The sequence below is a fragment of the Dermochelys coriacea genome, chromosome 1, assembly GCF_009764565.3.
Source record: "Dermochelys coriacea isolate rDerCor1 chromosome 1, rDerCor1.pri.v4, whole genome shotgun sequence".
In the NCBI taxonomy this organism is placed as follows: domain Eukaryota; kingdom Metazoa; phylum Chordata; order Testudines; family Dermochelyidae; genus Dermochelys; species Dermochelys coriacea.
The window spans coordinates 352,654,051-352,671,635 of record NC_050068.2 but is presented as its reverse complement, the minus strand read 5'-3'; the positions used below and the strand labels follow the sequence as shown (position 1 = coordinate 352,671,635).

At 64.9% G+C, this 17,585-nt stretch overlaps 1 protein-coding gene across 10 annotated transcripts in view; it reads left to right on the top strand.

Annotated features, from left to right (window-relative positions):
• Positions 1-17,585, top strand: part of IMPDH1 (inosine monophosphate dehydrogenase 1) — a 50,410-nt gene that overhangs the window by 17,403 nt on the left and 15,422 nt on the right. For 4 of the 10 annotated variants that reach the window (XM_043500213.1, XM_043500225.1, XM_043500234.1 and 1 more), the window contains exons 4-14: positions 2,755-2,856; positions 3,106-3,180; positions 4,352-4,558; positions 4,865-4,952; positions 6,531-6,730; positions 8,159-8,249; positions 9,159-9,266; positions 9,633-9,776; positions 10,307-10,451; positions 10,665-10,808; positions 11,510-11,593. In XM_043500213.1, the coding sequence (XP_043356148.1) occupies positions 2,755-2,856; positions 3,106-3,180; positions 4,352-4,558; positions 4,865-4,952; positions 6,531-6,730; positions 8,159-8,249; positions 9,159-9,266; positions 9,633-9,776; positions 10,307-10,451; positions 10,665-10,808; positions 11,510-11,593 (1,388 nt within the window). Of the gene's footprint in view, positions 1-2,754; positions 2,857-3,105; positions 3,181-4,351; positions 4,559-4,864; positions 4,953-6,530; positions 6,731-8,158; positions 8,250-9,158; positions 9,267-9,632; positions 9,777-10,306; positions 10,452-10,664; positions 10,809-11,509; positions 11,598-17,585 lie in introns of those variants that run through there. The other 6 variants (XM_043500229.1, XM_043500222.1, XM_038411411.2 and 3 more) reach the window with 3 other exon arrangements.

The following is a 17,585-nucleotide window of genomic DNA, read 5'->3' as shown; positions in this document are numbered from 1 at the left end:
TTATCCCACCCCCTAGATACTTAAGAACTGCATAGGGGAAACTGAGCCACCCCCACAATATTCAGAGGAAACATTAAGAACAGTCCCACTTCGTCACACCCCGTCCTCCAGCTTACAGGCCCCTTGCCTGCCTGGCCCAGCGCCTCAGGGAGAGGTGTCATCCAGCACCCCGGCCGGTGTCTCCCTGACCCTATAAATGTGCACAACCTGTAGTGCCAGTGTCTGGGGCTTGGAGAGGCTGGGGGGACGGGCAGATGCTGTGCCAGCTCCTGACAGGAAGCTGCACTGAAATGGGGCCGGTGCCCAGTGCGGGGAGCTGGCCCGGGGCTGGGATCTGAGCAGGGAGCTGCGCCGAAGCCCGGCACAGGTGCGGGGAAGCTCCCGGCCCTGCACGGTCTGGTCCTGGCCTGAACGTTGCTAGGACTCCTCTGAAGGGGAGCCCTGTGGCTCCGCTGTGCTTGGGGCGGGGGGCGCTGCGCTCCGGCACAGCCAGTAACGGCTCTAACCACCTGCCTGCGCCGGCAGCCTCTCTGGCTTCCCGAGCTCGGGGCTGGCCATGCTAAGCTGCCCTCGTGTCCCCCGGGCAGGCCCCTCCCTCACCCAGCTGCAGTGGAATTAGCGAGCGGGTAGCTGGTGAAGCAGAGGGGTCAGTTATGGGTCTGCCCTTCCCATGCTGTGTCCACCAGCTCGGGGACTCAGCCAGAGATACAGAGCCTTGGGGAGCCCCGTCTGTTCTGAATCCGATTGGGAGGGAGGGGGTGTAGTGGTTAGAGCAGGGGGCTGGGAGCCAGGAGTCCTGGGTTCTACCCTGGCCCTGTCACAGACTCCCTGTGTGACTCGGAGTGAGTCCCTTCCCCCATCTGGGTCCCCGTGCCCCCTGACAGTGGTAACCCCCCCGGGCTGAGGTGACACCTGGCTGGTGGTAGCCCCTCGGCTGGCAGCCGTGCAGAGTCAAACTGCAGAGCCCTGTGTGGGGAGCCCTAGAAGGGGCGAGTCCAGGACCCTTAACCCCAGAGCACAGAGTCAGGTCTCTGCAGCCTACGGCTTGAGCCCTGTGATCAGTGACTGCTGCTAGCCAGCTCTCCTGGGCCAGGGGCCACCAGGGCTGTACCATAGCCTGGTCCCCTCGTCAGTCTGACCATAAACCCCCCCAATACACATGGGGTGGGGAGTGACAGGCACCCTTCTTCCCACACAGGCCGCTACCATGCAGGCCAATCCATGGTGCAGCCACAGTCCAGGTGCTGGGACCCAGTTAGCATGCAGCTCAGCCAGGCGGCATCCACCCGGTGCAGATCCCAAGCTTCCCCCCTCACCCCCCAGCCCTTGCAGGGTGTTTCCGGGCAGCTCATGGGGCAAGTGGGGGGCTGTGTCTGATGGCCCCCGTCCCGTAGCGAGCTACAGCGTTGCGTGCTGGGATCTGGAGTCCCTGCAGGTGACACGTGAGTCCCATTAGTCTGGCTGGCTGGGGTGCGTCCCCCGAGCTGGGTCCTCCTGGGTGTGTCCGAGCCTGGCTGGGCCCCACGCCCCATTTCCTCTGCAGAACCAGGCCACAGCTCCCAGCTGGGAATCTAGCTCTGCAGAGAGCAACATTTCAGGGCTAATCAGGTTCCCGGCTGGGCTGGGCTCTGGTGAAGGTCAGACCTGGGAGCTGGGAGGGGAGCAAACACACCCAGGTGGGGAGCAGGGAGGGTGGGAAGGGAAGGCCAGCTGGGGCAGGGGAGAGCCAATCTCCGTGAGCTCTCCTGGCATGGGACGTGGGGCGGCTGGCAGATGCCCCGTCTGAGCTCCCCCAGGGCAGGGCTCAGAGCCCAGCGCACTCTGAGCTCTCCTGGGGTGGGGGTCAGGGCCCAGCGCACTCTGAGCTCTCCTGGCTTGGGGGGTAGAGTCGGGGCCCAGCGCACTCTGAGCTCTAGGGCCGGGACCCTGTGCACATGGGACGTGCTTGTATTAGCCACCAGGCTGCATGGGCCCCTCCAGCAGCCTCCCTCATGGGTGGCAGACTGGAGCGGCTGGGCTCCCTTGTGGCTCGGGCAGTGGGGTGGGACCCAGGAGCTCTGGGGTCTAGTCCTGGCACTGCCCCCGTGTTGCCTGTGCCATGTCCCCTCAGCCTGCGCGCTGCGGTGCACCCACAGGGAAGGGCCGTCTTGGCACAGTGCCCATGGTGGGCACTGCCCAGTTCCACAGCTGGCACCTAAGGACCTCCCGCTGCCGTGGGCTGCATGACAGGGTCGGGCGTGGACGCCAGTCCCATGTGCCCTGGGGTGCTGTGTCCATCACAGGCCCCTGCCATGATGCCACTCCCCAGCCAGCTCCCTGCGGCGTCGCCCAGGGCCGTGGGCTGGCACAGGGCAGCTGACGCTGAGTAGTTCCCAGTGCCTGGCTGGGAGGAGGCATGGAAAGATCCTTCACTGGGGAGCTCAGCGCTGGGGGCTCCGGTTGTAGGGCAGGGACTGAACTGCCCCTGTGCCGCTCAGCCTGAGGGGATGGGCTGTGGGGGGGGGTCCTGATCTCTGACAATATAGCTTCAGGCACCTGTCGGTCCCTATCTAGGTGATGACGCCTGGCGAGCCACGGGCACTAAGGTGGGGGTGTCTCCCCCATCCTACACCCTGCTGCCCCCACGGGCATCGGGCAGGCGGCTGGGCAGCCCTGGGCTAGGGTTGGTGCTGGGTTCACGGGTCTGTGCTCTCCCCCACCCCCGGAGGGTTAATGCAGGGGGGGGCTGAGGGGCTCACGGCTCTGTACCCCCAGGACCTGACCTCGGCGCTGACCCGCAAGATCACCCTGAAGACGCCGCTCATCTCGTCACCCATGGACACCGTCACCGAGTCAGACATGGCGATCGCCATGGCGGTAAGAGTGTGGGGGGGTCCAGCCTGTCGGGGCAGGGGCTCCACAGCTCTGATGTCAGTGGCCCTCAGTTTCTGTCCCCAACCCTCTCGCTGGAGTCCAGCCCCAGCTCCAAGCGTCAGGTAGCTGGGCTGGGCGCCTCGTGAGCACCTTTCCCCTGCGCTGCCCCAGAGAGGCCTTGCCCTGCCCCCACCACGGGGCACCCCGTTGCTCCATGGGGCCGGCAGAGGCTGATCCGTTCTCTCCCCGCAGCTGATGGGCGGCATCGGGATCATCCACCACAACTGCACCCCGGAGTTCCAGGCCAACGAGGTGCGCAAGGTCAAGGCAAGTACCAGCCGTGCCCTGGGGTGACCCTGGCACCAGGAGACTGGCTCTGGTCAGACGTGGGGGGGCCGGTCTGCCCTGCCCCTCCTCACCCATCACCTCTCAGGACCCTGGTCCTTTGTGGCCCCACCCCACCCCAGTGTCCGCGGTGTGGTGCCCCCACGGAGCCATTTCCAGCAGATGACTATGCCGGGCCTTGGCGTACGGCTCTGACGGGCTTCCCAGCCCCATTTAGATTAACACCCCGAGTGGGGATCTGAGCCGTGTGGAGACACCCGGTGCTGCCCCCCTTGGGCCTGCCAGACGGTTCCCAGAGCCCCAGGACGTCCGGGTGGCTGTGGAGGGAGAGGTTTGCCCCGTCTGCTCAGTGTCCTAGTACCAGCAGGGCTGGAGATGGAGCCGCGAGCTCCTGGCTTTCTGCTGCCGGTGTGCATGCCATGGAGAGCGCCAGGCTGAGTCAGGGGTGAGGTGTCACCCCCTAGGGATCATGGGGCAGTACCAAGGCCAGTGCGCATGTGCACACACACCCCTGGGGGAGCGCAGAGGCAGGGTGGGGCACTGTGGGGTCAGGTCTCTGGAGAGCAGGGCTGTGGGGGTCAGTGGGGAGAGTGGTGCCCCTGGGGAGGGTGGGGCACTGTGGGGAGAGTGGCACCCCCTGGGGAGTGTGGGGCAGGGTGGGGCACTGTGGGGGTCAGTGGGGAGAGTGGTGCCCCCGGGGAGTGTGGGGTACTTTGGGGAGAGTGGCACCCCCGGGGAGTGTAGGGGCAGGGTGGGGCGCTGTGGGGTCAGGTCTCTGGAGAGCAGGGCTGTGGGGGTCAGTGGGGAGAGTGGCGTCCCCGGGGAGCGTGGGGCACTGTGGGGAGAGTGGCACCCCCTGGGGAGTGTGGGGCAGGGTGGGGCGCTGTGGGGGTCAGTGGGGAGAGTGGCGCCCCCGGGGAGCGTGGGGCACTGTGGGGAGAGTGGCACCCCCTGGGGAGTGTGGGGCAGGGTGGGGCGCTGTGGGGGTCAGTGGGGAGAGTGGCGCCCCCGGGGAGCGTGCGGCACTGTGGGGAGAGTGGTGCCCCCCAGGGAGTGTGGGGCAGTCGCGGGGTTGGCAGGCGCTTGCGGGAGGCTAACCCTGCTCTATGCTGCAGGCACCCGGCTGGTGACTCCCCCTCTCCCTCCCCTGCAGAAATTTGAGCAGGGCTTCATCACGGACCCGGTGGTGATGAGCCCCACACACAGCGTGGGAGACGTCTTCGAGGCCAAGCTGCGGCATGGCTTCTCGGGCATCCCCGTCACCGAGACGGGCAAGATGGGCAGCAAGCTGGTGGGCATTGTCACCTCGCGGGACATCGACTTCCTCACCGAGAAGGACTACGCCACCTACCTCAGCGAGGTACCACCCGCCCGCCCGCGGGACTCCTGGGGACCTGCCCCTGACACAGCCCCCCTGCGGCCCGGGCTGCATCTCGCGCCAGCCTTCCCCCTGTCCGGGGGCGGCGGGGGTGGAATTCGCTGCCCTCTGGTAGCTCATCCCTCTGGACATGGCTGCTGGGGTGCCAAGCACCCAGTTCTGTGGCTTGGGAGGCACGGCTGCGTGCAAGGGGGCAGGGCACCAGGGTGGAGGGATGGGGCTGTTGGGGGAGGGGCATGGCACTGGGGCCCCTCTGGTTGCGCTGCCATGTGCCGTTTGGCCCCGCAGGTGATGACGAAACGCAATGACCTGGTGGTGGCGCCTGCCGGGGTCACCCTGAAGGAGGCCAACGAGATCCTGCAGCGGAGCAAGAAAGGTACCAGGGGCCTCGTGCTGCCCGCCCTGCCCTGGGCACGGGAGAGAACTGGCCCGCAGCCCCTGCTAGCCCTGCCCTGGGCTCCCCACCCACCCTGCTGTGCCGATGCCCCTCGCTCCCGACCCACAGCCCCTGCTAGCCCTGCCCTGGGCTCCCCACCCACCCCGCTGTGCCGGTGCCCCTCGCTCCCGACCCGCAGCCCCTGCTAGCCCTGCCCTGGGCTCCCCACCCACTCTGCTGTGCCGGTGCCCCTCGCTCCCGACCCACAGCCCCTGCTAGCCCTGCCCTGGGCTCCCCACACACCCCGCTGTGCCGGTGCCCCTCGCTCCCGACCCGCAGCCCCTGCTAGCCCTGCCCTGGGCTCCCCACACACCCCGCTGTGCCGGTGCCCCTCGCTCCCGACCCGCAGCCCCTGCTAGCCCCGCCCTGGGCTTCCCACACACCCCGCTGTGCCGGTGCCCCTCGCTCCCGACCCGCAGCCCCTGCTAGCCCTGCCCTGGGCTCCCCACACACCCCGCTGTGCCGGTGCCCCTCGCTCCCGACCCGCAACCCCTGCTAGCCCCGCCCTGGGCTTCCCACACACCCCGCTGTGCCGGTGCCCCTCGCTCCCGACCCACAGCCCCTGCTAGCGCTGCCCTGGGCTCCCCACCCACCCCGCTGTGCCGGTGCCCCTCGCTCCCGACCCGCAGCCCCTGCTAGCCCTGCCCTGGGCTCCCCACCCACTCTGCTGTGCCGGTGCCCCTCGCTCCCGACCCACAGCCCCTGCTAGCCCTGCCCTGGGCTCCCCACACACCCCGCTGTGCCGGTGCCCCTCGCTCCCGACCCGCAGCCCCTGCTAGCCCTGCCCTGGGCTCCCCACACACCCCGCTGTGCCGGTGCCCCTCGCTCCCGACCCGCAGCCCCTGCTAGCCCCGCCCTGGGCTTCCCACACACCCCGCTGTGCCGGTGCCCCTCGCTCCCGACCCGCAGCCCCTGCTAGCCCCGCCTTGGGCTCTGTGAGCTGTCTGGAGGGAAGGCAGGGGAGAGACTGAGACACTTCCAAGCCCCTTACAGGTTCTTTGCTGCCCCAGGGCTGGTGCCCTCTGTGCCTGGGCAGGAGGCCAAGTGTGACCCGACCCCCCCCATACTCTTTAACTGGGGCTCCCTCTCCTTGCTGACTCTGCGGATTGTTCTCCGGGGCTTGGATTCGAGGGAGCCGTGATGGTGGTATCTGGCCCGGCCCTGCTGTTGCTGAGCAGAGCCTGGGTGCTGGAGGTGGACTGGGGCATGTGGGGCAGTTCGTGCTCGTAGGGGGCCAGCCCCACATGCTTAGAGCGGCTTGGTGGGCAGGGCGGTGTGGCCGAGGTTGCAGCGTCACTAGCAGCTGAAGTTCGAGGAGGGGGCTGCCGGGGCGGGGCGCTGAGCCGGGTTGCGGGCACTGGCTTGCTCTGTGCAGGTCTCGGGTGGGCTGAGCTGGGGAACAGGGCCGGGGGCAGCGGGGCCATTCGCCATGGCCCCACGGTGGAGCCAGCCCCACTGCGCGTGCGGCTGTGGGGCTCTGCCAGGTGCCCCCTCACCGCTGTGGCCTCCCCCTGCCAGGGAAGCTGCCCATCGTGAACGACAGTGACGAGCTGGTGGCTATCATCGCCCGCACGGACCTGAAGAAGAACCGCGACTACCCGCTGGCCTCCAAGGACTCGCGCAAGCAGCTGCTGTGCGGGGCGGCCATTGGCACCCGCGAGGACGACAAGTACCGGCTCGACCTGCTCACGCAGGCCGGCGTCGACGTGGTGGTGCTGGTGGGTACCGGGCTCAGGGGGCTCCCTCCTGCCCCCGGCCCAGCAGCCTCCCTGACCCCCAGCACAGCAAGGGTTAAGGCCCTGAGACCCTTGCCAGCCAAGCCAGACACTTGGCACCTCCCCACCGGGGTCAGATGACCCCCACCCCGCCCCAGATTGGATCATCTGGTGGGCCTGGTGTCTGCCACCCTGGGTCAGCTGCTCCCTCCCGTCTGACCTCTTAAACTCCCTGTCTTCTGGTGCTTGGAGCAGGGTGCGTGTGGGGATCTCAAACGTGGGGCCAGCCTCCAAGCCTGAGGAGCTGGATCGGTCCCGCACCATTGCAGGCACATGCTCGCTGGGATACCAGTGTCACAGAGTCCCCGGGCGATGCTCTGGAGCTGCTCCCTACCAAACCAGGCAGGACTCTGAGGGACTCTCATCTCTGGGAGCAGCCTGTCCCCAGGACACGCAGCTCACCCGGCTCCCCCCTTCCTGGGTCTGACCCCGGAGCATTCAGCATCCTCTGCCCCTCCGTGCACTTCCCACAGTGAGTCCGCCCAGGCGGGGTCCTGGGGAAGCCAGAGGGTCCTGCCCCCCAACTCCACAGTCAGACGTGACTCTCAGCCACGTAAAACAGAAGGTTTATTAGACGACAGGAACATGGTCTAACACAGAGCTTGTAGGTGCAGAAAACAGGACCCCTCAGCCGGGTCCATTTTGGGGGGCAGTGAGCCAGACAACCACGTCCACACTTCACTCTGTGTTCCCAGCCAGCCCCCAACTGCCTCCCCCTCCAGCCCCCCCTCCTCTGGGCTTTGTCCCTTTCCCAGGCCAGGAGGGCACCTGATCCCTTTGTTCTCCAACCCTTTAGCTCTCACCTTGCAGGGGGGAAGGGCCCAGGCCATCAGGTGCCAGGAGACAGAGTGTCGCCATTTATGTACCTGGCCCTTTGCTCTGCAACAATTACACCCCCTTATCCAGTTTCAGAGTAGCAGCTGTGTTAGTCGTTAGCCGTGTATTCGCAAAAGGAAAAGGAGGACTTGTGGCACCTTAGAGAGTAACAAATTTATTTGAGCATAAGCTTTCATGAGCTACAGCTCACTTCATCGGATGCATTCAGTGGAAACCTAAAGACTTACGAAGTGCCTAGGAGAAACTGAGGCACCCCTACACTATTCAGAGGAAACATTAAGAACAGTCTCATTTCGTCACAGGCGGCTTGCCGGAGAGCTGCCAGGCCAGTGTGTGCTGGAGGGCAAGGAAAGAGCCAGGATCCCCCTGGGCGGAGCAGGGTCTGGGGAGGAGGGCTGGGGATCTCTCTTCCTAGGGCCCTTCCAGCTCCCAGGGGCCCCTGGGCCCATCTGCAGTCAGCGGTGCTGGGGGGGCCAGAGCTGTTTCTCCTGCTCCCTTCCTGCTCTAACTGTGGTCTCGTCCCCACCCTCACAGGACTCCTCCCAGGGCAATTCCGTGTATCAGATCGGCATGATCCATTACATCAAGCAGAAATACCCCGAGCTGCAGGTGATCGGTGGGAATGGTGAGTCTCTGGGGGCTGCAGCCCTGGCTGGCAGGTGCAGGGCAGGGCGCTCGGGCCGTGGCTCCAATGGGCACAGCACTGGACACCCAGGTGGTACCTCTATGACCTTGCTCCAGCAAGGACTGTATGGAGCTGCGTGTGGGGAACCACTGCCGGAAGGCCCCACGCAGCATGTCTGGGCCTGGTACGTCTGGGCCTGGCTCTGCTCGCTCCTCGGCACGGCTCCGGTGCCCCGCACAGCGTGTCTGGGGCCAGCTCTCCTCGCTCCCTGGCACGGCTCCAGCGGCTGGGACTGCGCATGGGGCAGGGGAATACATCTGACCACCCTCTCTCGGGACAGGGCTCGCCTGGGAGCAATAGGCTGTGTGGGGCCCATCCCCAGCGGGCTGCACCATGTACAAGCCCCACAGGTCGTCGGGGCTGATGAAAGCAGGGACCTTCCGCCCGCCCCTGTGCCGAGGGCCCCCCTCAAGCTGAGGGAGCCCCTGCCCCATTTGTTCTGGGCAGCTGGGTACCACGCTGCTGGTGGCAATTGCTGAGCCAAGGCGGAGCTGGAGCGAGTGCTCGCCGTGCCGGGATCGCAGCTGTCTCACTGGGACCGGGGACCGGGAGCCGTAGCAGACCCTGCCTGCCCAGACCCCTTGGAGCAGCCCTGCCTGAGCCAGCAGAGGGTGGGCCGAGGCGCTGCCCGCCAGCGCCACCCTGCACCTGCCCTGCCCTGCCCCTCCTCCCCGGCCGAGGCCGTTGCTGGGGCACGTCTGCCAGCCCAAGGCCCTGGTGGGTGCTGCTGCAGGGTGGGGAGAGGGGCTGGGATTCCCGGTCTGAGAGCAGGCCAGGCGGGGCCCGGGGCCCTGGGCTCTGCCCTGGCGACCAGGGGCATTTCACGGCTGTCTTTGCTTCCGTCTCCTGTTGGATCCCCAGTGGTGACAGCGGCGCAAGCGAAGCATCTGACGGACGCGGGGGTGGACGGCCTGCGCGTGGGCATGGGCTGCGGCTCCATCTGCATCACGCAGGAAGGTAGGGGCGAGCTCCGGGCATCGCGGGGCCTCGCAGCCCCCGGCGGGGCAGGAAGGGCCTGGACCAGCGTCGCGCCGGCTGGGGGCTGCTCCGCCCCACCGTCTCCTTCCCCTCCACCTCCACCCTGCTGGAGGCCTCCGGGCCCCTGTGCGCGCAGCTCCTGGCCTTCATCGGCGGGGCTGACGCCTGCGGCCGGCAGAGGAATCAGCCCCGTGCAGTGCCCGGCGCGTCAGTGGCCTTTGTCGGCGGGGCTGACGCCCGCGGCCGGCAGAGGAACCCAGCCCCGCGCGGTGCCCGGCGCGTCAGTAGCCCGCCTGTTGCCCCCCACGCCTGCCCCGGCGCTGACGCTCCTGTTCCTGGCTGCAGTGATGGCGTGCGGTAGGCCCCAGGGCACGGCCGTGTACAAGGTGGCGGAGTACGCCCGCAGGTTCGGCGTGCCTGTGATCGCGGATGGCGGCATCCAGACGGTGGGGCATGTGGTGAAGGCGCTGTCTCTAGGAGCCTCTACGGGTGAGTGAGACTGTCGCCGTGGGGCCAGCCTGCCTGTCCCCAGGGGTGCATGGCTCCGCCGGGGCGCTGTCCCCTTGCAGTCAGTGCCCCGGGTGGCACTAGGGGGTGCTGACCTGAGGGAGTGGGGCAGGGGCTCAGCAGGGGGCAATCTCCCCTCCTGGCCGGTGCTGGCTTCGGTGTGCCACGGCTGGGTGCATGAAATACCACGTTCCTTGGGTTGTTGGATTCCACAGGCGAATCCCCTCCATGCTGGGGGTGCTGGCCCCAGAGTCTTCAGGCAGACGCCCAAGAGGTGGTGGCTCCTGCGCCCCAGACAGCCACGTTCGGCCCTGATGTGGCGATTACTGCAGGGGGTCAGAGCCTGGCAGACACGGGGCGGGGGGCTTGGGAGCTGGGCAGCCGGGCACCGTTGTGCACCTTGGGGGTTCGGGGGCTGCGGTCGTGCCCAGGCATGCTCCGGGGGGGGACCCGGTCTCTGCTGTGGCGCTAATGTCCCCCGTTCTCTGCCCCTCTCCCCGGCGCCCGGGCAGTGATGATGGGCTCCTTGCTGGCGGCCACCACGGAGGCCCCGGGCGAGTATTTCTTCTCCGACGGCGTGAGGCTGAAGAAGTATCGCGGGATGGGCTCGCTCGACGCCATGGAGAAGAACAGCAGCAGCCAGAAGCGATACTTCAGGTGTGGGGCAGGGGCATGGACCCCTCTGTCCAGCCTGGGGCGGGAGCCGGGAACACAGCCTGCCAGGCAGACGCTGGGCACAGCTTGGCGTGGGGCCCAGGGGGAGTAGGGCAGCTGGGGGGCGGGGGTGGGCAGGCTGGAGGCAGGATCCTGTTGGGGAGCAGAGGCTGGCGCGGGCCCCCCCGTAACAGCCGCCGTGTTCTCCCCCCCCAGCGAAGGGGATAAGGTGAAGGTGGCGCAGGGCGTCTCCGGCTCCATCCAGGACAAGGGCTCCATCCAGAAGTTCGTCCCATACCTGATTGCGGGCATTCAGCACGGCTGCCAGGACATCGGGGCCAGGAGCCTCTCCATCCTCCGGTGAGGGGCCAGGCTGCGGTTCTCACTCGGCCCAAGGCAGGCTGTCCTGGGAGGGGCCTGCCTGGGGCCACCTTGGGGCTGGGGCCTCTGAGAAATCAGCCCTGCCTGGCCCCAGCAAGATCCTGGGCTGTCCCCTCCCAGGGAGCGGGGGACTGGTGGCATCTGAGGGGTGGGGAGTCAAGCTGGGGAAAGCAGCTGAGCTCCCCGCCCGAGTGCTCATCCCCCCAGACCGCGCTGAGGGTGTCTCACACAGATGGCGGCCACAGCGCCTGGGGGTGCCATGGGACGGGAGAGGCCAAGGGGCGGCTGACCAGGCCCTGTGACACGTGGGGGCTGCTCCGGGGCCCCGTTAGCTGGGCAGTTACGTCACTGAGTCCCGGGGCTCTGGTAGCGGGGCCCTGGGTGGGTTTAGATCCCTGTGACGGGTCGCAGTTACTGCCTGGGGCCGGGGCACCGTGGCGGGGCCAACGCAGCTGGGCAGTCTTGTTGTGGCACCTGTGTGGGCTGGCCTGGGTCAGGTTGCCATGGTGGGGATGGCGCAGCCTGGGCCAAGCCAGTTGCTGTGGGTGCCGGCATGGGGCCTGGCAGGTTGCTCTGGCAGACGTGCTCTTGTGCGTGCTCTGCCCTGTCCCCCGCGTGCCCCCCAGGCCGGTCGCAGGTATCTCTGCCTCACTCCTAGCCGCGCTGTCTCTGCTTGCCAGCTCCATGATGTACTCGGGCGAGCTGAAGTTCGAGAAGAGAACCATGTCAGCCCAGATCGAAGGCGGCGTTCATGGCCTCCACTCGTAAGTGTCCTGCTGCTTCCCTGCCCATGCCCCGGCTCTGGCTGCTGCTTGGCAGCCTGTGGTTACCCAGAATGTGGTGCAGTGCCCGGGGGGGCGTCCCTGCATTTCCTGACTGGCTGGAGGGCTTGGTGCAGGCAGGGGCCCTCCTGTGACCCTGCAGCCCCACGGGCAGCCAGCTCAGTGTCCCCCATTAGTGCCCGGCTCCCCACTGTGCACAGGCAGTAGTGACCATCCCAAAGGTTCCTGCCACCCTCTGCCCCCTTCGCCGTGTGTCGACCAGGATCCTTCTCTTCCCACCCTCTGCTGCTCCTCCTCTACTGCCATGCCAATCTGGCATTGGGTGCGCTGTGGTAGCGCCAAGGTGCCCTACTCGTGGACCAGCCCCCCGGGCGCTAGGTGCTGTACAAACACACAATGGGAGGGTGCTCCTAGTCCCACAGAGCTCAGCATCTCCGTGTGAGACAAGAGACACCAGATGGAAACAGGCAGAGTGGAAAGGATGGGTCAGCAGGATGGCCGGTGGTTGAACAGATGCCTGGAGCCGGGTTCCCTGCTGGAAATCCCAAATGTTCTCCTCCCATTTGGGGGGCAGCCGAGGATTTCTCTGGGGGTGGGGAGGGCCAGGGTGGATCTGTGGAGCTCCCTGTGCCCGCTCCCTGCTCTGGGTGGGCAGCAGGATTGTCACTGGGGCAGGCAGGGACCCTCCTCGGAGAGCCGCTGCCACCTCTGTGCTCGCTCCACATGGTGCGCTGGGAATGCAGCTCGCCTGGTGGAGAAGGGCTGCCTGCAGCCTCGCTCCACGAGGCCCGGGGATGGAGAGCGCTGCACGTCCAGTATTCCGGCGCCGAGCCCCTCCGGTGACACAGCTCGGGGATGGCAGCCAGTCAGTGTGTCACAGCAGGCTGTGCCTGCCACCCCATGCCCATGCTGACCTGCCACCCCTTGCTAGCTGGGCACGACCCTGGCATCATCAGTCTCCAGACCCCGTCTCCACTGGGCACCCACTGTGCTGGCAGCAGCTGACTCCGCGCTGGGGTCTGTTCTGACAGGCGAGAGGTGAGGGCAGAGGCTGGTAGCAGTGTCCTGCTGGCAAGGAGGAGTGAGAGCAAGAGAGCTTCTCCACATGTCACTGACCCCTCAGAGGCCAGGCCTGGCCCATCCTGGGGCTGGGCGAATAGCCGCTCACGTGCAATGCTGGGCACTGTTGCGGAGCAATGTGTGTCTCTGACAGCCCCCTGCGCTGTCCGCAAGGGAGCGGATCCCAAATGCTCACCTGTTCTCCCCTTCACAGCAGGGCGACGTTTGGCTCCTTGCTCCGGCGTCTGCCCCGGGGTGTGATCTCTGTCTGAGCACCCGTGGGACCCCAGGGGGTTGGGTTAGCAACCCCCTGCCCGAGGGACTGTGTATCGTAGGTAGGACGCTTGGAGCTGTCACGGCATCGCCTGTTATTACTCGTGTTTATTCCAGTAGTGCCTAAGGACCAGCTGAGCTCAGGCCCCCTTGTGCTGGGCGCTCCATGAATTCGGGGTAGCAGAGGGTCTCTGCCCGAAAGAGTTTAGTCTAAATTGACCAGATGGCTTTGGCGGGTAAGAGCCACTTGCCAGAGCCATCGTGAACGGCCTGTGGCCATCCACCCTGAATACTGAGGGTGCAACCTGCAGTTCCCGGCAGGCAGAGCTCTGCCTTGAGCCCGGCCCCTGAGGGCAGCGCCTGGGCACTCAGGCTCTGGAGGCCGTTGCTGACCCAGAGGCTGCGTGTGCTCACGTGCCAGCCCCCCCCGGTTAATGTGCTGCCAACAGACAGCTCCCAGGTCAGGCCGCACGGAGTGAGCACCATAGAGACCCAATGTTTTACCCTGACTTTGCTCAGCCTGCGAGGCCAGCCGCGTGATCTCAGCCCTGCGCCGAGTGCTCCTGGGGCGTGGGGGGCGAATCGGCAACGTATCCGGGAGATACGGGGCATGGCCTGGAAACGCCAGCGTCTTTCATCTGTTGGCCCGTGGGAAGGCTGCAGCCTTCGATTCGTTCTGGGCAGGAGGAGCGTTTAGTTTCACTTGGTAAAGTCTGCGTGGGCACAGCTGGGACGTGGGGGGAGCAGCAGCGGGACCCACGGCTGGGGTCTGGGTGTGAGTCCAGCCTAGCGTCCAGGCGGGGTCTGTGGAGGAGCAATGTCCCATTGCCAAAACCGACACTGCTGGCTTTGTCGGAGGGATCTTCAGATGCAGGCGAGCCCTAGGCAAAAGGGTGCATTGACGAGTGTAAATATCGGTTCAGGAGACGGGCCCTTCAGCGAACGCTGTGGCTTCTGAGACACGCGCTCAGCCTGGCTGGCGCGTGGCTGGCTGATTATGGGATTTTCCCTTCGCTTTCCAGGCTCTCCCAGCTGAGAGCTCCATTTTCCTCTCCCACGTTCTCCCTTCGGTAACTCAGGCTTGTAACGACGCCAGCGGCATCCGGGCCTGAGAGCGTGGCTGTGACTGGAGTGTGTGGGCTGGGAGACGGGCTGGATTCATGGCCCAGATTAGCCCTCGAGCCCAGTGTGCGGACAGGCTAGCGCTGTGATGGAGCAGGGTAGAGAATCCACTCGGGTCCTTCAGGGCATGGTCTGTTGCACCCGGATGACTGTGGGAGCGTCCCCAGATAACCAGGGACATGCCCATGGCTGGGCTGTCAGCAGCTTCCAGCCTTCGGGGGCGGGGGGGTTACACCTCAGGGCAGCTGGGCCCGTCTCCCCAGGCCCCTCCCAGCAGGGAGGTACCAGGATGCCCCTGCCCGGAGCTTGGCATCCGCACATTTGCCCTTACTCCCTAGTGCCGCAGAGGATCGTCTTGTGCTTGGGTGAGGCGGGGCTTGTGCTGTCACGTAGCTAACCGTGCTGGTTGGCTGGCTGGCCTGCCTATCTTCCCATTCCTCGCTCATTGGCTGAGACTCGAATTCAGCCCCTGCCCTGCCTGGGGGGATTAGAGCCCATGGCACCGGCTCCCCTGCCTCTGCTGGGGTTAACCTGCCTGCGCTGTCCCCCCCTCTTCCCGGGCAGACTGCAGGCTCGCTGGGCCGGGCTCCCTGCCTGGGGGCTGCTGGCGCTCGCATGGGGCGGCTGGGGGAACGCTGCGTGGGTCCCATTGTCTGCGTGGGTCCCATCTCCGGCGCCTCGGGCACAAATCAGGATCTTGGGCTGGCAGGGTCCATGGGGCTGCTCCTGCACCCCCCCCCGAGGGCAGAGCAGCCGTGGCCGTCCCTCATCCCCCTCTGACCCTCCATGACAGCGAGATGGCGCCCTGCGGCACCTCCCACCCCCGGCGCCCTGCAGCCGTGTCCACTGGTCAGCTGCACAGGCGTGACCAGACGGAGGGAGTTGGTGGCAAAGGAGAGATGCTGATCTCTCAAAGCAAGCAGTCAGGTACCCAGGGTGCACTTACAGCCTTGAATGGTTCCTCCCGGCACTTCTGCCCCGGGCCTGCTGTCACCTGGAGAGGTTTCTGCCCCGGTCAGCTGCTAGTAGAGGCTCTGCAGTAATTGCCGGGGGGGTTAGCTGAGGAACACTTTGCTGCCAGCTCCTTTACTTGTTTCATTTCCTTCCCCTGACGATTCCTGGTGCCGAAGGCACCTTCTGACCGAGTGGCCAAACCAAGTTCTCCGGCTTCCCACCGAGCGATGAACTCACTCCATTACATATTGGGCCCAGCCGGGATCTCTTCCTTTGGTGGGAGCCGTGTCCTAGGCTGCTGGTCATTCTCCGCCAGAACCCGCCCGTCCAGGGATGCTCGTCTAACACTCTCCCTGCTGGAGTGAGCTATGAGGGGAGCGTCCAGTTGGAAAGAGATTCTCTGGCCCCCCAAAGGGACTCTCCTCCTTGAGCTCCCACTCCTCCCGTGCCCTGTAAGTAGGGACTCTTTGCTGGAGGCTCCTATTGTTGGTACCCAGAAAGTGTCTGCAGCCCCTTCAGCCAGCCGCCCGTGGCCTCCAAACAGTTTGGCAGCAGCTGGGAGCTTGGCACTGGAGCCCAGGACCGCCTGCACTCCGATGTAAGGGCTCCTCTTTCCCAGAACGGAGAGACCAAAGAAACTGAGTCATGACTGAGCATGGGATGGCAGGTCGCCCACTCGGTCCTGCCCGGCCCACAGAACGCACAGAGGCTCGGGCCCAGATGAATATGTCCATGATCGGACAGAAAAACCCTGTCTCAGAGTGTTGGGTCACGTGGCACCAAGCACAGATGTGATTCTGCTTGCCAGAGGTCACCCCACTCTCTCTCCAGGATGGCTGAGCATCCTGTGGACACTCACCTCCTGGGCCTGACGGCTGGCCGAACCCCTAGGCAGCCTGCAGAGGGAAGCAGGCGCTCCTCCGAAGGGGCATGATTGCAGAAGCCCAGAAAGAGTCCTGACCCCCAGGTCAACGGGCTGGAATTCGGGGCGATCGCCCTGGCTGCAGAGCATTCCTACAGTGCTGAAAGGAACCACGGTGCCCCGCTCGGTCAGCCGCCGCGTGGAATAAATGGCATGGCTCTCCTCCTCCCAGGAGCATATCGCAATCTGGGCAGACAGCACTGAGCCAAAGTGTGTGGTCACTGAAACACTGCATTCTCAGACCTGCATTCGACAGACGGGGCGACAGACCTGCTCACCCCCAACAGGAACAACAGATGCCCCAGAGCACCAGCCCAGGGTCCCTCCAGGAAGCCTGCCCCGTGCCCTCTGTGCCTCCCCAACCCAATACCCAGGGTTGTAAGGAAGACGAGGCCGGATGCAGTCGCTCCATAGCTGATGCTGGCTGGCCCAGTAAGAGGCTAACAGACCTCCTGCGGCTGCACCCGTCTGTACAGACGCTGACCTGTCGCCAGTCCCTCAGAACCAGGGGCAAATCATAGAATCATAGAATATCAGGGTTGGAAGGGACCCCAGAAGGTCATCTAGTCCAACCCCCTGCTCAAAGCAGGACCAAGTCCCAGTTAAATCATCCCAGCCAGGGCTTTGTCAAGCCTGACCTTAAAAACCTCTAAGGAAGGAGATTCTACCACCTCCCTAGGTAACGCATTCCAGTGTTTCACCACCCTCTTAGTGAAAAAGTTTTTCCTAATATCCAATCTAAACCTCCCCCATTGCAACTTGAGACCATTACTCCTCGTTCTGTCATCTGCTACCATTGAGAACAGTCTAGAGCCATCCTCTTTGAAACCCCCTTTCAGGTAGTTGAAAGCAGCTATCAAATCCCCCCTCATTCTTCTCTTCTGCAGACTAAACAATCCCAGCTCCCTCAGCCTCTCCTCATAAGTCATGTGCTCTAGACCCCTAATCATTTTTGTTGCCCTTCGTTGTACTCTTTCCAATTTATCCACATCCTTCCTGTAGTGTGGGGCCCAAAACTGGACACAGTACTCCAGATGAGGCCTCACCAGTGTCGAATAGAGGGGAACGATCACGTCCCTTGATCTGCTCGCTATGCCCCTACTTATACATCCCAAAATGCCATTGGCCTTCTTGGCAACAAGGGCACACTGCTGACTCATATCCAGCTTCTCGTCCACTGTCACCCCTAGGTCCTTTTCCGCAGAACTGCTGCCGAGCCATTCGGTCCCTAGTCTGTAGCGGTGCATTGGATTCTTCCATCCTAAGTGCAGGACCCTGCACTTATCCTTATTGAACCTCATTAGATTTCTTTTGGCCCAATCCTCCAATTTGTCTAGGTCCTTCTGTATCCTATCCCTCCCCTCCAGCGTATCTACCACTCCTCCCAGTTTAGTATCATCCGCAAATTTGATGAGAGTGCAATCCACACCATCCTCCAGATCATTTATGAAGATATTGAACAAAACGGGCCCCAGGACCGACCCCTGGGGCACTCCACTTGACACCGGCTGCCAACTAGACATGGAGCCATTGATCACTACCCGTTGAGCCCGACAATCTAGCCAGCTTTCTACCCACCTTATAGTGCATTCATCCAGCCCATACTTCCTTAACTTGCTGACAAGAATGCTGTGGGAGACCGTG